Raw genomic sequence first — 23,371 nt, 5'->3', positions numbered from 1 at the left:
TGTGGTATTAAGGAGCCCAAAGTGTACCGAGAAAATATCCTCCACACCATTACACCACCAGCGTGAACCGTTGATGCAAGGCAGGATGGATCCATGCATTCATGTTCAATTCTGACCCTACCATCTGAATGTCACAGCAGAAAAAGAGACTCATCAGCCCAGGCAACGTTTTTCCAATCTTCTATTGTCCAGTTTTGGTGAGCCCATTAGTACTGTGGCCTTAGTTTCCTGTTCTTGTCTGACAGGAGTGGCACTGGTTGCTGTAGCCCGTCTGCTTCAAGGTTAGACGTGTTGAGTGCTCAGAGATGCTCTTCTGAAGACCTTGGTTGTATTAGTGGTTATTTAATTTACTGTTGCCATTCTATCAGCTTGAACCAGTCTGGCCATTATCCTCTGACCTCTGGCACTAACAAGGCATTTTCACCCACAAAACTGCCACTCACTGAATATTTTCTGTTTTTCTGCCCATTCTCTGTAAACCCTAGAGAGGGTTGAGTGCAAAAATCCCCGTAGATCAGCAGTTTCTGAAATACTCAGACCAGCCTGTCTGGCACCAACAACCATGCCACATTCAAAGTCACTTATATCACAGCTCTTCCCCATTCTGATGCTCAGTTTGAACTTCAGCAGATCGTATTAACCATGTCTACATGCCTAAAACAACAACTAAAAAAAAATGTAATGACAATGTTTCAAGAATTGTGTTGAAACATTGAATATCGGAAGAAAAATATAAATACTGAATTGAGGGAAGTGGTTTATTTCAATGTATCTTTGAAAGGAACTGACTGTCTTCAGAAAAGTTTCAATGGCACTGAACAGGCTTTGTGTACAGCGGCACCCAAAGAAACACTATATCGCTGTTGTCCCATAAGCACCACCTACTGTCAAAGAGAGAATTTGCATTTTCATTCAGTCTGTCTGCTGTTTTTGTTTTATGTTTAATCTAGTATAATTTCACAAAGCTAAAGTCAGTTTTGCTTTAAATCTTGAAATTAATACAATCTAATTTAAAATAAAAACACGTAACATCTTTGTTAGGGTCGTGATTAAAATGCAGTGGTTGCCTGTAATTTCAAATGTCTACAGATATTTATGTTTAAGGTCAGTTAGGCCTGTAATAGAGCACATAAACAACAAATAAATCAGATTTTACCACATTTTGACTTTCTCTAAAAATGTAATGCACTAATGGCGAACCCTGTTAGGCTAAGACTAAATCAGTGTTAGCCTGCAGGACTTTCTTTCTTACTGGAATCCATTGTAACAAAAAGACAGGCAAGATTTTTTCAGATGTAAATGTGGATGGACGAAAAATAGATAGACTTTACAGAACTGTTGTTAGTGAAATCAGCAGCTCTTCTTTGGAGTAAACCGAGCTCTACATTCAGCAGTGCAGCTGGAGTTGGGGGAAGTGGGAAGGGAGCACAATCTGACTTCATCTCCTTCCTGAAAGCTGAAAAATAGATGTGCTGAAATGTGCGTTGCATATTGCACAATGCGTGTGGGTCCAACTTTATCAAAGGTCCTCAAAAAACCCAATGACGTGTTCCATTGTTTTGGAATCAAGTATTGAGAGCGTTCTCCTGATTGACAAGAGTTAGGGTTCAACGAAATGCCCGCTTGGTTTCAAACTGGGAGTATTTCAACATCCTATGATGAAGGCCAACCCTGCTGCCAAAACAGTTCAAATGCACACTCCATCACTTTCACATTCATCCCTTGAGCCCTGAATGGCTTTCACACATTGCTAATCAGCATGTGGATCTAACTAATTACAAATCACAGTAGGTCATCTGAGTTTGGCAAGACTGTATCTGCGCTACAGTCTTGTGAAGCCAGACTTATGACAATTGGCATGAAATCTGATGCACACTGCAGCTTATTCTAGCCAATAACTACTGACTAATATGTAAAACACAGTTGTTGTTTTTTTTTTACTTAGGTTAAGTAAACCACACAGACATTGGCAAATCCAACCGTTCTCCATAGATGCATTCATTGGCCCTCAAAGTCAAGCAAAAAATTAGTTGTTCATGCAAACAATATCAATGTAAATTTTATGTTAAATTCAGTGCACCGCTCACTGCATATAACCAGTTAATCAGAATGGAGCATTCTGAGAAAGTGCTTTATATTTTCTGTGCAATAAGAATCAGACGGTATATGTCTGTAGGTGCGATGTCTGAAGCTGAGCTTATTTTTGCATACCCCAGAACAGCAATAGTTTGCTCTAAAAATCTAATTCTGAAGAAATTATTCAGAATATTTCATAAATTATATATGTCAAGGTTTAAATACAAGTGGCAAGAATCTCTTTAAACTGTTATGGGCTGCACAATAAAAAAAAATAAAAAAAACGAATTGCAATTTTTCGGATAAAATTATAATTGCAATTTAAAAAAACTATTCCAGCTTTGTTATTATTATTATTATTTTCTAAATAAGTATATAAAAAAATAAAAAATATTGCTATTGCAATATTTCACAGTATTATACAAATTTGAGTATTTAAGAAAAATAATAAAGTAATTTTATTTTACCTAGTAAAATATTAAATTTACAATACTAATATTTATAGTCGTCTTAAACCATCAAACTTTTAGATGGCTGCCTCATGCCTCAAAGCACATAACATTACAATAATAATGAACACAAACAACTTAAAGAGCTCTGACCTGTACCACCTGACTGCTGCAGATTCATTTCGCCGTTGATAGTGTTGCCATTGAAACGCATAAATTCGAGTCACGAACCTCTCTGAGTATAACGTAACTGGCTTCCATCTCTTCCAAATTACAGGAGTTGTGAACGCAGCATAAGCTGGTTGTTTTGGTTCAGGAGGAACTGTAAAGGCGGCTGCTGTTTCGGTTGTGGCGCTCGCTGACTGACGTCTGTCTAACTCTGCGCAGCATGAAACGTGCTTATGACGTGTGATGTTAGTAAGAGCAGGGTGCGCGGAGGTATGAAAATACATGTTGACAGGCAGGTAGGACATCGTACCACTGCATTCGGACCAAATGCTATGTTTGGACGAACATTTTACAGAATGTGAAGAGACTTTAAACCAGCATAATAAAGAAAAGAAAAAAAGAAAAAATCTGGAACAAATCACCTATCCTGCCTTTAATATAGTCATGTATATTGTATTTCATTTATCAGGGGAGGGTATAAAATAATTTTGTTTAAACTATTACAGTTTCTTTGAGTGTGTGTGTATAGTGGTTACCAACTCAGTGGCACTATCGAAATATTTGTATTCAACCAAATAAAAATGAGATGTTTACTTTAAAGATGATATTGTTGTTAATATCAGTACATTTACCCGCTAAATATGCATTTCAGTTTAATTTCCCATTTTATAGGCCTATTTTATAATCTACCTCAAATTTTAAATTTGATAATGCGTCTGTGAAATGAAGTGAATTGAATAGCCCAGTACCAAACTATATTGCAATTTCGTTTTATAGCAATTCATTTTAGAGCCCTATAATTTTTAATTCACACTGAATATCTAATGTAATGGTATGCCTCGGATCTTGAGTCTTACAACAGGATGTATCAAGATGCATCACAACTCAACATGAAGTGACTTCACACTGAGTTCACAGGAGAATCACGTGAAAGAGCCTTTACTGTGTTATTAGTCATTTAGTAGATCATTTCCCATTTTAAGAAACTCAATGTACAAATTCTACAGGGACGGTCCTGGAGCAATGTCTTGCTCAAGGGTCTTTCACCACCCCCTCAGAAGACGACAAGAGGGTGCTTGCTTTGATCACATTCAAAAACTGCTCGACAGTAAAATAATGGTTCCCACCAAACTTGCTTCTCTTGCATGTCTGAGGTCAAAGAGGTGTGATCTGTGAGACCTAAATGATCCCCAGTAGGGTTGTCCCTATAACAAAGTTTTAGCAGTCAATACCAAAATCTAGTAAAATTCTATGATTCTTGATACCTTTTATTCAAAACCACAGCAAAAACTAGTTTGCATTTAAACTTTTTTTTTAATATATATATATATATATATATATATATATATATATATATATATATATATATATATATATATATATATATATATATATATATATATATATATATATATATATATAAATATTAAAACAATGAAATATAGTCCAAGTATTTTTCAAATAAATGGTACATAAATAAGTAACTACTGTTAAACTTTTTCATTTGAATCGTTTGTAAAATGAACAGACAGTTACAAACAACAGAATAAAGATATTAATTTAGTAAATCAAATGTAAAACAAAACTACTTAACAGTTTTCAATGCACTTTCCCTTTTTATATATAGTTTTAGATATGTTTAGGTTTAGATATTGCACATTAGTACTTTAATCCTGTCATAATGTGATAATAAAGTGCAATTATAATAAGCAGCTGCTGTTCAAATAATCATTTAAAACATATTTCTTTGTATGGAAAGTAGCATGTTAGTTGAGCTATTTTGCATTAAAAAGAGTTGTCTTCTCATCACCATTTGAGTGAGAGCATTGGCTCTCGTAGACAAGCATGTTCAGAGAGAGAGAGTGAGCGAGCGAGAGAAGTTGCATACATGCAAAGATGGTTCAAATGGAAATGATGCGCTAGGTTTAAATAGTTGCCTGTAAATGACAGAATATTTTTGGTTAAAGCACCTCTGAATAACTTGAGTTTGTTGACATTAATAACTCGCTAAAAGGAGCATTCAGACCAAGAGGCACATTTGACCTGACATGCACGTAGCCATGATATTATTGCATGTACTATTCACAGAAGGACACGTACGCATTTATGCACAGACAGCCCTTGCGTACCGGATTGTTTCGGAACTTGGTTTTACAGAGGGGTCAATGACATATTTACGATTAGTTTGACAGAAACAATTTTATTTTATTTTTATCTACCAATATACCAATTTCTTAGAAATGTACTATTTTATATTCACTTTTATACTATTTTCAAGCAAAGCTTTAATTTAAATGACTAAAAATGTCATGTGGTATAACAATCAAGTCAAAAGTAATGAGACATTTTTATTAAACCTTGAATATATGTGAGTACACATCTTTATTCTCAAAAAAAACAAACATCTAGGTAATTTGAAACCAAATAATTGAAAATATATTTAGTTGCATTTTATTTTACAATACATGGACTTAACATGTGCTACTGGTTATTGTAGTTAGTAAACAGCACGTGTACAACACGACTGTAAAATAAAGTGCAACCATATATTTAACATTCTTCAATGTGAAATGTATTTCACTTACAAAGCGAGAAAGCAGCAGACAAAAAGATAGGCTTTGAAACTGGACAGACAGTTTCACTTCAGCAACCGACAGGAAAAAGAAAAAAGTCATTTCAGCAGTTTAACGATGCGACCCCGGGGTGGCATGGCTTCCGGAAAAGCCAGCTATGCACAAACAGACAGACGTGTTGTGCATATCTGTAGCAGCAGTGGCCTGTAGCACACACCCAAAACAACACACACACACACACTTCCACTTTATGTGGTTATGTCAATAGGATTGCCATGCCAGCATTTAATAATAGCGCAAAACCGCATGATTACTTCTGAAATTTGAAACGGACCACACCCTGATGTTCGTGTTACTAGCCAAACTTTTTTTTTTTAATACATTGTAAGAATTAAAGTCCCACAGCCGGCTAAATAGCTTGTGAACCAGCATTCTTAGCACATAACCAGTACAATTCAGGAAAAAAAACTACTCATGCAACAGAACATGTGGAACAGCTCTTTGCCGCAAATCCAGCGCTAAACGGTAACGCTTGGTGACTAAAAGCAAGGACGCAGCTCTGTTAGTTTGGACTGCAGCTCACTAACAACATTACGAGCACAGCTGAAGGGTAAGGACAGGCGCTTCCTCCACAGATTTACGGGTGTGTTATGCTCCATCTGGCTTTGGCTTCTCTCCGACAGGGTGACCACGAGCATCTGAGAGCAGCTATCTCTGCAGCGAGCCAGATGAACGTTTGCTGTGAGCAATATAAATGAGCAACCTCTTCAAGAGTGAGCCTTTACTTTGCAAATGTTTGCAAAAGTATATAAATGTATTTGGTTGTATATTACACAAAAGACTGCAATTAACCTCATGAATGACAAAGTTAAAGACACATCTACATACAGTGCAATGTACAATTGGTGCAAATGACACTACAACTCAGTGGACAGCTTAATAGACTGGGTCAATTGAAAATGGACTCTATATGTGGACTATCTGACTCTAAATTCTCCCAGTACTATATGAGAAAATACAAGGATTTAAGCTTTCCAAACAGTGAACAGTGAAAACAAGCGTAATCTACTGAAACAAATAACATCTCTTTTCACTCCTGTGTGAAGCATAAGGTTTATATACCCAGGTTAGAAACAATAAAGTGAATAACAAGTGAAGTTGAGGAATCGACAGAGGGTAGTTCGCATCCCTTCAACTGAGCACTAAAATTATACTGTGCCCTCAATGACTCTCTCTTCTTCTACTTGTCTTCTACTTCTACTCTTCTTCAAATTGCGTTGGAGGCTTCACTCCAGAATCAAAACACTGAAGGTCAACATCAGGTTACGAGGAGAGTCTAAACAGCACCCTAATGCAAGGAACTTGTTTGTGCTTCTTCTTTGCCAAATAGATTGAAGTCTTCACACTGGGAAACGCATTGGAGAGTTGTTGAGCTGCTCTCTGTGTCTCTAGCGATTCTGAAGAGGAATAAGAAGTTTCAGAGACTTGCAGGTTGTGTGGGAAGCATGGAGTTGGGAAAGGTTATACGATTGAAGAAACCCCTGCCCCCTAATGTAACCTACTTAATTGTCACAATTCACTCATAATCTCATTCCCAAGTGAAACATTTTGGCCAAACTTTATTGTCAGGAAACAGAGGGAGAGCAGGTCTTCCCTACAATCTCATCTCTGGAACTCCATTTCCTGTTTGGATGAAGCTCATCTGCCAAGAGCACACTCAGCCAGACAGTCAGGAGAGATGAAGACAGAGAGATCCCAAAAGAATTTGTAGTTAATCTTGCTAACTCAAAGCGGGGGGCTAAGTATTTACAATTCACATGTAACAACCAAGTATGCAGAACTTCCCAGCGGGGGCATTCAGCAGCCAAGTGCCATTCACTATAAACTTGCACTTTGGTGATAATGATTAGAGATGAATCACAAAACAGAGCTTTTAGCTTATTAGAGGCTGAACATGTTTGAGGAATGCACAAACTTTGCTGCATTGCAGACAACTCAGAACTTTGAATTCTTATTTGAAAATATTCAATGACAGACATGTTTTTGACAGACTTGTAAAGTCTTGTAAAGGGATGGATCAATCAAACCCAACTTCAATGAAAAACTGCAGATGTTTGCATGACTAATTCAAAACCAGGCTTCATTCACCCCAAAGGAAAGCATATTACTCTGTCTGAATCATTCATACCCTCCTTAGGTCTCTGTATTAAAGGAGAACTTGGTAGCTTTTTTAACTTAATAAAACTGTCTAGAAATCATTTGGATGGTTAAACAACCTGTTCTGGTGATATTGGTGACTTTCCCCGCTCCCCCCAGCGTTCCCAGGCGGAAAACCAACCTTGCAACTTGTTCACTACCGTCCCGGCAAGATAGAAATTGGAAGTCTCGTGAGAAGCGAAAGCGAGAACGAGAACGAGCGCGAAACACAAATTGCTTTACGGCAATTCGACATAAACACACACGCATTTATGATGTATTACCAGATTACCCACCTCAGTAGACATAGCTCCACGCGATACAGTTGGCTTGCTCCGATCAAAACAAACGCACATGAGCAGCGGTAGAGAGGGGGAGGAGGCCGCCGCAAGTGAGTTTTTTACGACTGTGTTGTGAAATATACGCCCCACCACAGCTGTAGGGGGAGCTCGTGGGGAAAACATGCGACAACAAAAGGGAAAATCAGCGAAGAAGTGACTAGAGTTCGCTAGAGTTGCCGAGTTCTCCTTTAACTTGGACTCCATCTTCTTTTCTCAGTCTTGACTCGACCTACTCTTGATGTCCTTGGATTCAACTAAGTTGGTCAGGAACACAGCATGACGCAAACAAACAGCAGTCGCTGTTTTACAGCTCCATGAACCAAAACAATGAGCTTATGCTGCGTTCCGCGCTAGTGTTGTCACGGTACCAAAATTTCCGTATTCAGTACCAATACCAGTGAAAATCCACGGTTCTCGGTACCAATTTCGGTACCAAAGGGCTAGAAATCAAATTATTTGCTGATACTTCCTCGTCATCATGGAGAGTGCAGTTCGCGCCGTTTCAAAAATAGTCGATCTCAGAATGTGAATGAACTTACTCTGAATTTTAGCATTGTTTCTTATATGAGGATCCTTTTTCAAATACAATGTCAATATTGATTTTCACTAACGACAAAACAACAAATTATCTGTGAATTTATATGGAACTAATCTTTAAGAGCTTTCCATCTTTACTCTCCTCATGTTACGTTGCATTCGGAGATCGACAAGTTTCTCCTTTCCACAAGCGCTTGCTCTCCCGTGGCGTCTGTCGTTGCTATGCAACCATGAACATAGGCGCGCCTGGAAAAACGAGCGCACCGCGTCGCTTCTATTATGAGAATAACGAACACATTTGGAATAACGAATCTGCACGCGCAAAAAACGCGCTATGTGAACGGCCACTTATGGCAACGTGACATTAGCCTAATCCAAAATATTTCCTTATGTGTCTCTTTCCTCCTTTCTTATCAAAAAGTGGATTTACAGCCACCACATCAGCAGCACCGCCGGTCACCATGTCTCAGCGCTTAGAGGACGCAACTGCACGCGCTTCGGGCATGCACGCGCATCAAGTACCGGGTTTGAGAAAACCTGGTACCGTGACGTTTAAAAAAAATAATTGTACCGACTTGGTACCGAAGTACCGGGTCTTTGACAACACCAGTTCACGCCATCGTAACTGTAATTACGAGATGAGAACCAGTGACATTCTACCAGGAGCTGTTCACGTCCCCCGACTCGAATTTATTTGTTTCTATGTCAACACTATCAATGCCAAAATGAATCTGCAGCAGTCAGGTGGTACAAATCCGAGCTCTGCAAGTTGCTTACGTTCATTATTATTGAAATGTTATGTGCTTTGAGACATGGGGTCATTTAACGCTGTCTCGTCTCGTGACGCTTTGCAGACTCTGCTGTGTGTTCATGTGTTTTAAAGGAGGCGTGGCTTTAGAGACCTCTGAAGGGAGGGTGGAATCTCATGCTTTCAAAGCTAGCTTGCTTTGTTAGCCTCTCTGAAATTAGTTAATAGGAGATCAGTCACTGATGGGGTAACCATGAAACCGTTTCTAAGCATGCTGCTTCAGAACTCCACTCAGAGCTGCCTTTAATTAGTCATCTCTGTAGTTCCTCAGATGCAACAGGCAAACACAGATTTACTTGCAGCTACGAAGAGAGAGAAAAGCAAAACGAGACTCCTAGTGTGTTGCCAACTCTTTAGCTGGCCAGACAAAGCGCGGACTGTTCACAGTCTCTTAGCAGCCACTTCATGCACTGGTCTAGGTAGCAGCACTTCAGCCTCCCACGCTCAGGGTCAGTGCCGGCTCCAACAAGACAGATTCGTGATAACACAACTCAGAACATTCCGTGTAGAGCTGCGATGAAAACAATGAACTCCAGACCTGGCATGCTGGCCCATTAGTCTGGTGTACTGATGTTCTAATTTAATTTGGCCACATGCTGGCAGTGCGGTCTGTCTAATCGGCAGCCAGAGGAAGAGGAAAGAGTGAGAAATGCTGTAAAGACAGGAACATCCTCTGTCAGCAAAGCTCTAGGTGTGCCTCAGCTGAGAGATTAGAGCCACTTTACAGCCATTAGTCACCTTCCAGTAGAGCAGCGCAGTCATGTCTGATCCGTGGCACTGATCAGCACTGAGGCTACAGGGTTACGGTTTGTTTATGGAACTACTACAGTTTCCAGAGTTTAATGACCAATGTCAGTTTGTCTAAAATATAGGAGTGAGTATCTTTAAACACTACACAATTCAATTCCTTTCAGTCAAATGAAAAATGTAGGGACTGCAATGAGTTCTGACTGAAATTGGGTCTCTATGACAGGGGTGTCCAATTCTGCTCCTGGAGGGCCACTGTCCTGCAGCGTTTAGCTCCAACACACCTGCCTGGAAGTTTCTAGTGATCCTGAAGACCTAGATTAGCGGGTTCAGGTGTGTTTAATTAAACTCTGAAGGTAGCTCTCCAGGAACAGGATTTTACACTACTGAACTATGATGTTGACCGGTTTTGAGCTGCCACTCATTGTTGATGTAGTGTGCAGTTGTAATGGACAATGTCACAAAAACCCTGATTGCCTTAGAAATTCATCATGCTCTTTCCAAACTTTGTGAAAGTTTAGATACTTGAGGGTTTTTTTGTGTCTGGGATTGACAGCAAGCAAAGCATACCATTATATCTGTGAGCGATTCAGAATTGTGATGCATCACTGAATAAGTTTTCCCCCACCTTTAGTACAACATGCTACAACAGAAAGCTTGCTCACAGACAGCACCCTGTTTTCAACATAACTGTCCTATTATTCTCATCTTCATCTTTGGAGAGAATCATGATTGACACTGTAAGTGGAGGGTGTGTGCGAAGAGCTGGAAGTGAGAACAGGCCTCTGTTGACCATCTAAATAAGCCTGTCTTACAGCCATTCATAAAGCCCACTGTGATTTCCCAGACACGCATATGAATGGAGACGAGACCTGAGAATAGTCCACTGTAAGCCAATTAAACCCAACAACATCTGCAGATTAAAGTTCTAATGTGACTGGCAGATTATATCAATCTAATAATTCTGGTTTTAGCACTTCACTGTGGGCAGTGTTTGTGCTATGAGGGTGAGAAAAACAGAATTGGTGTTTGTCAAATAAGAGATCGAATTTTAAGAATCTTCAGATGGTTGAAGGTCTTGTTGACACTGTCATAGTTGCTGAACCTCCCCACAGTTCTGAGTGAAGAGGAAAAAATTTGATAAAGACTTCGATAAGCTCTTTTCAAAAGCCTTGTGATCTGCCTTCGTAAACAGCACCAAAGCTGCTGCAAACAGTCAGCAGAATATGTATTCAATTCAATACCAGAAAGCATTGTAATGAGCTCAGTGAAAAGACTAAACATTTAGTCATTCAGCAGAAAAAAAATTATTAAAACATGGACTATTTTACCCGATTTTTGAGTGTTTTATGTACTTTTATATTTATTACAGCAGCAAGCTTAGCAACATGCTAACTTCAGTTTAGACTCTATTGAAAATAATAGTAAGTCGAGTTGCTATCTATGAAGAGCATTCTAAATAAATCACTTTTGAGATTATATAACGGTTAGGACCATACAAGATCATAATGCAGTTCACTATGTTTTGGAACAGAGATAAAGTCCTAAGCTGAAGTTAATGATGAATCAGTGTGATTCTCTAGTCCTGATGAATGTAACTGATCATTCAAATCATTCAAAATAATATATAATGCAATGATCTGAATAAACACACTTCTCCTAAAGAAAAGTTATAAAAATGCTATTCACATTCCTAAGTAGGGATTGGCTGTATGATGAAAATCTTATATGACGGTATTACAATTTCATATAAGGAAGACTACTTTGTTCTAAATATCAATATGGCTGCCTCATGGCCATAGGTTGCAGAGTTTTTTTTTTTATTGGCAGCAGAAACTAGTAGGTTTGACTGAAGCCAGTCATGACTTCAGCAAATAACAGCACCATATGGAAGTGGGATGAGGTTTACACAAGGACTCCGTGGGAGAGTTTTACGTCTCCATGATGACTGCATAGAGACGCATTCAAGAAGAAGAAAGAGAAACGGGGGGCAGAAGAGGTGAACAAAAAACAGATATTAACTAGTCAGTCACTGTGAGAGACAGACAAATGCTAAATGAAAACTCTAGACAGACAAGGACAAAGCAAGGGAAATGAGACTGAGAGAAAGATATATTAAAAATGAACATTTCTGACCTGAGATATGTGGTTAATGGAGGACTCCATCCTGCGCAGCTGTGAGGCCTGGATATCCAACAACTGCAGGACATTGTTGGCTAAGGCATTGATTTGATAGGCCACGCTCGCCAGGGACTGGGTGGTGTAGGCTTTGGTCTCCTCCAAGGCTTTCCTCTTATCCTGTGCCTGCAGGTCAAGGTCAGAAAAACATTTTACTTCACATTTTCACAAAAAACAGCAATCGCTTCAACCTATACACAGTCTCAGCCTCAGAGAGCACACCCACGGACCGTCTGATATACAGCATGCTGCAAACAAAAAAATAACTGGCTAAAAGCATCCATTCCAATCTGACTGCCAGGTTGCTATGTAACTTCTGGAAGATTGCACAAGTTTTAAATCATTTTGAGGAAAACAAAGTCACATTTACAAGGTACAGGGATGCTTTAGTAGGCAAAGTAAATCACTGGATTTGATAAAGTTTGCAATGTATCAAAGCTTCATTTGAGTTTGCTGAGGTAGTTAGTGAGCAAACCCAATGTGAGTGTACCCAATGCTACAGTATTGTCTAGATAAGCTACTGCTTTGTAAAGTGGTCTGTTGCGGTGGTATCTTTCATTTCCAGGTGGGTGGTTCTTGGATATTGTAATGTGGAATTTTTACAGATTCACAATTTTCAACAATCCAGTGGTTCTCAACTAGGAGGTTGGGGCCCAATAGGGGCCTTCGATTATATTGTGGACAGTGGGGGGGCTTGTAGTCAACAAGGATGAGAACCACTTAATCTTAAATCTTAAGATTTAATCTTAAAAACAAATAGCATAACATCACATATTTCTAAACAAAGTTAATAAATGAAATTAAACAGTGAAAATAAATGGTTACAATTGAGATTGCAAAAAAAACTAGACATAATTTCATGAATATTGTTATAACATTAATAATATTAATATAATATAATATATGTTTGTATATATTATAATTATGTATATATTATAATTAAAACGCATTTAGTATTCTGTCCAAAGCTGTAAACAACACATTTTCTCGTATTTTTGTTCTTTATATGGGATCTCTCTTTATATCAGACAATTCAACATAAAAATAAATGGTATTGGAAAAAAAAAATATATATATACACTTGTCTTAACTTTCACCTATATCACGTATGCTAGCCTAAAAATATTTTAAATTTAAACAACTTGAAAACTGTTGTGAAACTAACAATAGAATAACAGAATCTGACTCAAACGCAACCGCACAGAACCGAAACTCAGTTTTTAAATGTGGTATTTTCTCAGTTCTCGAATTGGCCTACCTCTGTGGTAAACCATGATCTCACTGAGGTAAACTATCACTCATGCAAGGTCTTCCGTAAAAGGACTTAAAAACCTGACACACATGCAGATAAAACATTGCCAAACACCTGCAGTGAAGAGGGATTTCGATAATGAAAGTTTGTTTGTACTTTTAAAAAGTTACTGTCCTTACCAGTGCCCGAATGCGTGTACACGATATACTATTCATGACCTAGGAAGCTAGGGAGCTGATTGAGACGCACCCTGTCTGTATTACATACATGAACATACACTAAAAGACATTTACACATGGGGACTATAGCTCTGCATTCTCCATGGTAAATTATGTGGTGAAGGAAGGTATGCAATAATATTGTTTTACAGATGTTCCACTGAAAAATGGAACAGAGCTGTTCTTAAGTCAAAAGTTATGCTATTTTTAGCAAGGGTTTGGCAAGAGCAATGGACATTGTTACACTAGAGATGCACTTCCCAGAGTCTTGCTTTAAGAACCATAGAATTCACACATACAGTTGAAAATAAGTGCATCTCCATCTAGCCTACACAGTAGTTCAGGGTGCTCACTCAAAGCTTAACATTTTAAACCCTGTCCACATGTCATAAGATTCAGACTTCATTTTATTGGTGCTGAACAACATGTGCAAATAGGATCCAACATTCTCCACAGACAACTTAAAAAGGATTGAAAGTGCCATAAAGGCAGCTTGTAATCTCATCTCTCTTAAACAGAACATTTGGCCTATTTCCATTCTGGATGTATGGTACTGTTATCAAAATCTGTTGTTATTCTGCTTCATGGCTGTTCTGTTGATTGAATTTTACCTTTGGTGCGTCTGTAAATCTCATAGTTCGCATCCGGCTAACAGAAATGTACATAAGTAGGGCAGATACTACAGGACTAGGGAATGTCAGTGGTGCTTGCCCATGCAAAAGTTGCCATGATAACAGTGACTGTGCCACATTAATGAATTCAAAAATACATTAAACATACAAATGTCTAAATTAAAAATTAATTTTAATATTTTTGAAGGCCTGAAGTCAAGACTATAAAACTGTTGTTATATCATAAATAAGCTTCTTAAAATGATCTTGTAACCGGTTTTAACTCAGGTTGCAAAACGTGGTGTGACACCCCCCCATACCTTACAAAATATGTTTTTTCAATTTGAATATATTTCAAAACGTTATTTATTCCTGTGATGCACATAGGGCCGGGAGATATAGGCAAAAGAAAAAAAAAAAAAAAAGTAATTTGTTGATATCAATAATTATCACAATAAATGTTAAATCTTTATTTATTTTGAGTGAAAGTCCTCAGCTTTGCGACGGGTCCTGATCACCCAGACAGTGTTTATTCTGAGATAACAACCGGCTGGATGTACATTATCCCTTACTTATTTGTTGATGCAACTGTCACCTTCCTGATCAGAAACTTAATCATTTGCACGTTTTTAAATCCTTGGCAATTTATATATTAAAGCGCAAGATATTGTGAAAATGTATATATTGTGAGAAGTTCTGTTTGCGCACACATCCGAAGTGCTTGCCCAGAAAGCTGCTTCTCGAACATTGTGTGGAATGCTGAATTGAGCTCTTTCACGTCTTTTTGCGCTTGAATGGACATATTCACACAAAACGACGTCAAACAATGACGCCTTGGTGAGTATCCTAGTAAACAGTCTGTAATATCTTAAGTGAACACAAAACAGTTAAGACATAAAACGCATGTGGAACATTATATGAGATCCGTGCGCAGCTCTTAAAGTGACAGCAGCCTAATAAACTTGCTGCTGCAGTGCTATTTTACATTTGATTATTAATTTTCTCAACCTGAAATGACTGTAGACTTACCTGAAAAACATGAAAAGCAGTGTTTATTTTATATGTATGTTTGTTCTTTTGTATTTGTGCTACTGCTCGTAAGTTGATTGTTTGTTCTTATTTTATTACTTAGAGTTTACTTGTCTTTAACAATACTTGAAATTTATATGAGTTAGGCTAGTAGTTTTTAGTGTCACAACCTTATTTATTAAGGATATGGGTCAAAAACAATGAAGACAATAACTAGGCCTATTTTATTTATTTATTACTTTGTGGTGGGGCCCAGTCGGGACAGTAGAAAAAAAAAATCCTGATTATCCTTAGTATAAATCCTTAATATTTTTGTGAAAACCATTACACATTTTTTTCAGGATTCTTTGATGAACAGAAAGTTCAAAAGAACAGCATTTATTTAAACTAGACCTTACTGACGGTAGTGTACGAGTTAGTTTCTAAGAACTTTAAAGTAGATTTTTAAAATAATACTTTCTCACGGACGACACATACTTATCATTTGCCAGTGGATCTGATTCTTCAAGACACCAAGACTGTGGGATCTGATAAGGCAAATGTGTGTTGGCGTAACAGAAATGGCCTTGTCAGTAACAGGAGTCATTTGTTCTGGTCCAGCTGTTACATTTCTTTGCATATTTGCTCTTACAAAAACATCAATAACCTTCTAGACTTGTTGTGGGACCCACAATGCACCAATCTCACATTAGCCCATCAAGGCTAAACAGGCAGTTTTTTGGAAAAACAGCTTTATCTGAAGGACATTTCACACAGATACAATGTTTGATTGGCATCTTCAGAAAGCTCCAAAAACTTCCAACGAAGCAAGAAAGGCAAACTCCCATTCCCAGAAGACAAAGGCAACAATCTCTTTTTATCTCTTCCATGGTCACAGACACAAACACCCCGAGATAAGGAAAGGCAGAAGGTGCAGAGGAGAACGCCAACTCTTCCTTGTTGAACAATGAGCGATTAAAAAAATCATATGGTCATAAAAGTCTTAAATATCTTTAATTGTATAACTAAAGTTTTAATGAACTTTTTAAGAGGTCTTAAATTTGGTCTTAAATCGTGATACGTTTTAATGGGATTATTAAACTTCAATTACTTGAAAACTTCAAAATAATTAAATAACTTGATGAAATAAATATGAATGCTGCACGTGGCGCTGTTGCACGTTCTAGACATGCAGTTTCAGAGCCGTTCACCATCAGTGAATACTGCACATTTCTGCCAAGCTAATGCTAATGATTACTGTTGATGATGAATCATGACAATGTTTACCTTATGGTTTTTGTACTGTAATATGTTTTAGTTGGTTGTTAGAAAGCATGTTTTCTCATGTTTGAATGTGCAGCTAGAAGTATTAAAGACAACAAAATGAATTAAAGTGTTTTGCTTGTACATCAGGAAAAAAATAATTATTTAATACACTTTCACTGCGCCCTTAAGTTCTTTTTGTACTCTTAAAGTTTTCAAATTAGAAAAAAAAGAAAGTGTCAAGCACTGTAACTACACAATTAACACGTTATTTTAGAAAATTCACATTAAAATGGAAACGTCCCACCAACTAATTGCTGAAATTCCTAAGACAATATCCTGTAAGTCAGTGTGACGTCTATTGACAAGATAAGAGCAAACATAAAGGATTTATTTGACCAATCACAAGGCCAGACGAACATACCATTACAAGTAAACACTGCAGTGCTTTATCTTAAGTTTAAGCTGGACCTAAAACATTCTTCAACCTTCATCTCCACGACTTCCATGAAAGGAATCACAGGGTAGGTCGGCTGTTCCTGGTTCTGAGTGCACAGGAAGGAAAAGCCTACGTTTCCTCCCTAGAGTCAGAGTATCAGGAGAGACGCTCCACCCAACACACTGGTGGAGTCCACAGGAAGAAACAGTAACTCTTTTGGACACTTTTGTTGGACATAATCAGCTCTGAGGCACAGTACTGTCTTGGACGGTGGAGCCAAGTATCTTGGCACGCTTGCAAGAAACGACAATTAATTCCTTTCTGCCCTAGAAGAACAGTCTGTGATGGGCACTCGGTAAAACACTCAAGGTTTAGCATGCAATGAGTTCATCTTCATGCTGAAGAACAAGTCAAAACACTCTCTCCTACAAAGGGATTGTTTGGATTTCCTGTAGAGCTGACAGTCCAGCTCACGCTGCTCTAATACAGATCCAGAGGGAAATGTACTCGGAAGATCAGGTGAAAAAAATGTTAGGAATGTCCTTTATTAACACTGTGTAACTCTTACGAAGACTCCCCCTCTGCTTTGCTCTCCTGTTTGTGAACGCAATCGTGTAAGTCGGTTCTGGGAGGTAATAATAACAAACCACTTTGACGACAGACTTTGCTTAGGCATTTCAGAATGACCAAAACAGCATTTCAGACGCTGTGCAATGAGATCGGGACCGCTGGATAGTCCAGTTATGCCGTCCCATCGCAAAGTCACGTCTTTTTCGATGCGCATCGAGGAATTTATTCTGTAAAGTGCTTCCATCGTAGTTTATGCACATGTTTTCGTATCAGATAAAAAAATTATCCAACTCAACTGAGCGCATATGTTTTTTATGACAAATTATTGAATTAGTCATTCAGGCAACCTACCAATAGTCATTTTTAAAAATATGCATTTTGCATTTAGCATTCTGCTTAAGGCCAGGTCACACTCTCCCCACAAACTCCCTGCAAACATCAGAATGTCAGGAAACATATTGTCATTTTCACACCAACCCAACAAACACCAAGAGGGTTTAACCACACTGACTCCACCAATGTGGTATTCATTCAGGCAGTGTGAACTAGACTTGTCACAGGCTTAGTTTATCAAAAATGAATATTGCATCATCATTTACTCAAGCCTGTATTACTTCTTTTCACCATGAAGTAAGAAAGGAAAAGTTATGATGAATGTCCACGCTGCTCCTTTGCGCACACACACACGGGCAAAAAATGGGCCCAAAATGGCTAAACATTAAGTTTTGAATTGACTCAATCACACATTATTGGTCTGGAAATGAGCTAAATTTAAGCAAATGCACTACTTAAAAAGCCATTGCTCTCTCAGAGAAACATCAACGACAGAATCAAGTTTTTGGCAGAATATGGGAAGTAGTGGGAGTGATGAATCACAATGAAACAAGTTGCATAAACGTTTAGTCTTTAGGTTAATTAAAGACTTAAGACTCTAGCATCAATATTTGACCAATATTTTACAATAAAAACTGTTACAGTTAGTGACACAGTAATTTATTAATGTGTCTAGGAAGTGTACAGCAATCACGCTGAATCTAACTGGTATTTACCATTTCACATAAAAAGCGAACACATGCACCTTCCATTTATTTGCAAGAATGCACAAAACAACTCCATTAAGGCTTTTAAGTCCAAAGACTTACACATTTAGAAAAATACTGATAAAATATCATATGTTTACATCACATTTGTTTAGAAAGAGTGAGCATTTCTATTAATTGTCCAATTATGGAAATGATGCAATCTGAGGAGGTTTGAGCGTGGTCCCGTCTCACTATACTGTTATCCTTTCAGCCAGAGCAACAGAGGGCGCTCACCAACAGAAAATAGGAGCTATGAGTTATACGAGTTAACCGGAGTTTTTGGGTTTCTCAAAACCAAGGATGCAAAGAACGGACTTGTGTTCTTGGGGAGAACGCTCTTGCTAGTTGTTCTTGGAAGAATGAACTCACAAGGTGACGAGCACACAGAACGCTGCTGACAGTTTGAGACGATGTGTTCTTGCTGGTACTGCGCAATAATACCCCCGCACAGACGCCGTCTGCAGTACCCAAACATAACGAGAATTATTGACGATAACAGACAGGCTTTATCGCCCAAGCCTACCCTCAGATCAAGGGATTACTCTACAACTGTACACTACAATGTAATGTATATTCATAACAATAAAGCAACGCTTATGGAGATTCTCACTTCCGAAAACGTTTGAGCACATTTTCGATTCGCCATAAATTTTCATAAAAATGCCAATATTTTAAATCTACAAAGTTGATTTCTCGCATCAAATGTTCTCAGAGGTGAATTTAGTGATGAAATAGCGTACGAAATTGTAGAAAAACGACTTACTGTATTGACCTGCCTCTCCTTCCTCGAATGCCGAAATGAATGCTGGGATATTTCTGCCGTCAAGTTCACACAAGTTACCAACCGATGCATCCTCGGTAAAATGGGCGTGTCAAGAACACTTCCGGGATTTTTAACCGTTCTTGCCAAAATGCAAACTTGTGTATTGGGACAGTACTTGGGCAGCGACTGATGACGTTTCACAAGTCCACAAGAACACAAGTACAGACAAGAACGCATATTGAGAAACGGCCACATGTTTTTTATGACATACTGTATATGCGGACACATTAGTCCGGTATTAAAAAAGGCACAGGGAAGAGACAGATGAAACCGGAAAACGAATAAATACACGATTATAATCATATTTGATTTGTCTACGTTCTTCAAGCAGTCTTTGGTATTTTCCATAAACATGTGGAAACACATTTAATGTAAAAGCTGCCCGTCAAGTTTGATGTAAAATGGCAGCCCTATTCCTCCGCATGACCGAGCACGCTTCGAGTCGAACGTCCACGCTGCTGCTTTGCACAACGAAAGTAAATGAAAACAGTTGCTGGATTCTAGAAAATCTTCTTAACCCTGACAACACATGACACAAATGTCATAAAAATGTAATCTTTCAAAATGAAACCTTTACACACACACACACGCACGCACAAAAGCACACACACTAGGGCAAAAAATGGGCCCAAAACGGCTAAACATTAAGCTTTTAATTGACTCAACCACACATTATTGGTCTAGAAATCAGCTAAATTTAAGCAAATGCACTACTTAAAAAGCCATTGCTCTCTCAGAGAAACATCAACGACAGAATCAAGTTTTTGGCAGAACATGGGAAGTTGTGGGAGTGATGAATCACAATGAAAAACGTGTATTTATTATCGCAACGGTTAGCAAGTAGCCTTTAGAATTGCATATAAATACATATCTGCCTCATGCGGTGATCAAAATCCCCATCAGATCGTAAGGAAGTTATTTCAAACACTCGCTGATGTCTGATAGTGAGTTTTGAGCTTAAAATGATTTTAAATGGCTTGAAAAGCCCGTTGGCCCGCTTTGGACCAAGGTATTCGGCAGGCCTAAAACCCCTGGCCGTTGGCCCCGATCAAGCCCCGAAAGGGATGGAGGAAACTCGACTGTCCCTGGCACGCACTACTAGCACACTCGCTTTTGTCCCGACAGTGGAAACACGGCTATTGTGTGGAGAGCCTTTTAGCTATCTAAAAAAAGTTATCTAAAGAGAAATGATCAGATGTTATTTTTCAACAAGATGCTCCTGCCCTAAGCTACTTTATCTACAGTATTTGTGCAAATCTTGTTAATTTCCTGACCAGTGATTTGTGATTAAAATGGTTAAGACCATTATAAGTCCACTAAATATTTTGCCTTCTTTGGCTTGGCCCATTTTTTTTTTGTAAATTAAAGTGTTGTTTTTCTATCATATTTGATACATCAGGCTTCTATGGCTCATACTCAAGGAGAAAAAAGAGTTCAAAGTGTGTGTCCTTTGTGTCAATTCTTTCAAGCAAAAGAACAGATGGAAGTCAAGGCCAAAGAAGCAGGGTTGTAATTACAGGCCTCTTTAATCTGTTATGGCCACTGTAATCGCCATGTCTGATCACAGGAAGGGGCATTTTAGAGCGCCTCCCACCCAAGTGCATGCTGGTTCGCAAACTGCCTGGGTTAAGGGACAGCCTAGGATCTCCTCCAGGAAAAATAATGAGTATTTGTAGGATTTACTGATGTGGTTTTGCTAGAGGATGCCAGCGAGAAAAGGATTATGGTCTTGTGGCGTAATCTAGGTACTGGCATGAGCAATGCTAACGCCACTTTCCAGGACATATGTTAGGCGGAGCTGAGCTAGAGGCGGTAAAGTCTCGTCTCGTCATGATAACTGCACTAGCCTCTGACCTCAATCTCGTAAGCAGAGACATCTGGGGGGTTATTGTGTCCATTTCCACGGCGAACCTCAATGACACCCAGGCACAATCTAAACATACAGTGGCCCCAAAAAGTAGTTTATGCTTAAACCACATTTAAACGCCTGAATATCTTTACAAAACAAATTTGTCAATCAAGTGGCCATGAAAAACAAGTCGTTTTTAATGATCAAACTCAAGAGTACCCAATCTCGAATACTTCTGAGAAATCCTTCACTGAATGAACTCACTAAATCCATCCGAGGGGTTTCTGACTCAACATCTGACTCACTCAATGAACGGCAAGTCATTCCTTTCAGTCTGTCTCGAAAGGAAGCAAGTTTACTGTGCTTAATGTTGGTGCAATGGTAAAAAAAGTCAAAAACAGTCAAAGTTAGCGGTGGTCTGGCTAGTCAATTAAGAATAGGATGATGAGCAAGGTATCAAAGCTGCAATAAAATTGGCATCTAAGCCCTGCAAAAGAGACAGAGCCCATGATATGACAATCTGCCCTGGATGGCACCGCCCTTATCCAGCCTCACTGACTCATCGGAGAGAAGCAAGCCACACCTATGAAGGCCACGGGACAAACAGCTATATTAGAAAAGCTGACACACACATAACCTCAGTCTGGTTCTGAAGTACTTTACAACTTTTATCTGAGAATCCTGAATGTTCTCACAGCACCATCTGGCACTGAGGAAATGATCTAAAAACCACATCGGCCAAAGTGGTCAAGTATGAAAAACAATCCAGGTCTATCTATTCTGCAAACTGATTCGTCATGCTTCAGTAGCTTCCATTTTATTACTAGTGTTTGCTACTACTGTGAAAAAAATAATAATCCAATAGATTTACATAGAAAGCGGGATTCAAATAAGGAGCAGAGTATGAAAGACTTGGGCAACCTCATAACAGCACTTGTTTTATTTTATTTTTGATTGATATATCAGCTTTAAAGGCTATATTCTTCACAAAAATATAACAAAAAAAGAATAAATGAATATAAGCCCAATGTATACTTGATGGTTTATACTAGGGCTGCCCCCTTATAGTCGACTAAATGTTAGTCGAATAATCGCAGACAAAAAAATAATAAAATTCAGGAACTGGCGAAGTTGCGCAGTGACAGATCACTAACACATTATGCCCCACATAATACCGTATCCCAAAATCCAAAGTGTGGGAATATTTCGAGAGAATGACCACAAAGTACTAGCCACTTTATACGACCACTATCTCTATTGTTAACATTAAAGTAGATAAATGTGCGCTTATATTAGGTGTATATCCAAGTGTTCATGTGGAGTGTGAAAGCTAAATTAGTAGTAGTGTTTAACTTGACTTCCACGTCATCAGAGCGCATCTTCTCAGGCCAGTGTAAGGGCTTCATTAGTGTAAGGGCGAGTAGTGTAGTCTAATTGTCTATATTCTTCAGTTTGAAGCTATATTTTATATTTATTCGTTTTTAAATAATGTATATTTATTTTGTTTGTGTCATTCGATGTTAAGTCAACTTGTCAGTCGATCTGATTATGTTTTCACTGATATTACTCTTTTAAGTGTTACAGTTTGCTATACATGTATTTGTTTGTTTATAATTTACATTTATGTCCTACATTTAAAAAATATTTTTGATAAATTTCATTTTCTAAGATAAGACTTATTTAAATCATATTTATTTTGTATGCGTTGTCGGTATTGCTACGGCAAGCCTTATGCATGTGCTGGAATGTTTAATATATATTTTAATTGCTCATTATTATGGTTTAGTATTCCTCCCCCGACTAATCGACAAATGGCTTTAATGAACAACAAAGTCGACTAGGAAAATCTTTGGTCGACTAATCTTTAGCCTGACTAAAATTCAGCATCAGTATGCTCGTACTGTACATGCGCAACCAGGTTTATCCGACTATTCGCATACTCGCTATTCTTAGCTCGCACATGCATCTGAGATATATGTAAGGGATAATCCACGGCTAGCCATGCATTAAAGGATTTTAATGCACGACGTATAGAGGCGAAGAACCACCCGACGCGAAGCGAAGCCGCTTTTTGTCATTCAACGTCTTCTCCAAGTCTTCTATTTCGTCTTGTGCCTGGGCCCATTTCTCAAAATTGCCATATTCACCATACAAATTAAACGATATGCAAAAATCATCCATTT

At 38.4% G+C, this 23,371-nt stretch overlaps 1 protein-coding gene across 10 annotated transcripts in view; it reads right to left on the bottom strand.

The window, feature by feature from the left end:
• Positions 1 to 23,371, bottom strand: part of abi1a (abl-interactor 1a) — a 57,637-nt gene that overhangs the window by 29,005 nt on the left and 5,261 nt on the right. For all 10 annotated transcript variants that reach the window (XM_084103069.1, XM_084103064.1, XM_084103065.1 and 7 more), the window contains exon 2: positions 12,032 to 12,199. In XM_084103069.1, the coding sequence (XP_083959195.1) occupies positions 12,032 to 12,199 (168 nt within the window). The remainder of the gene's footprint in view (positions 1 to 12,031; positions 12,200 to 23,371) is intronic.

The sequence above is a fragment of the Abramis brama genome (genome assembly GCF_963993115.1).
Source record: "Abramis brama genome assembly, chromosome: 24".
In the NCBI taxonomy this organism is placed as follows: Eukaryota; Metazoa; Chordata; class Actinopteri; order Cypriniformes; family Leuciscidae; genus Abramis; species Abramis brama.
Note: the sequence above shows the minus strand (reverse complement) of the source record. Positions and strands in the feature narration are given on the sequence as shown.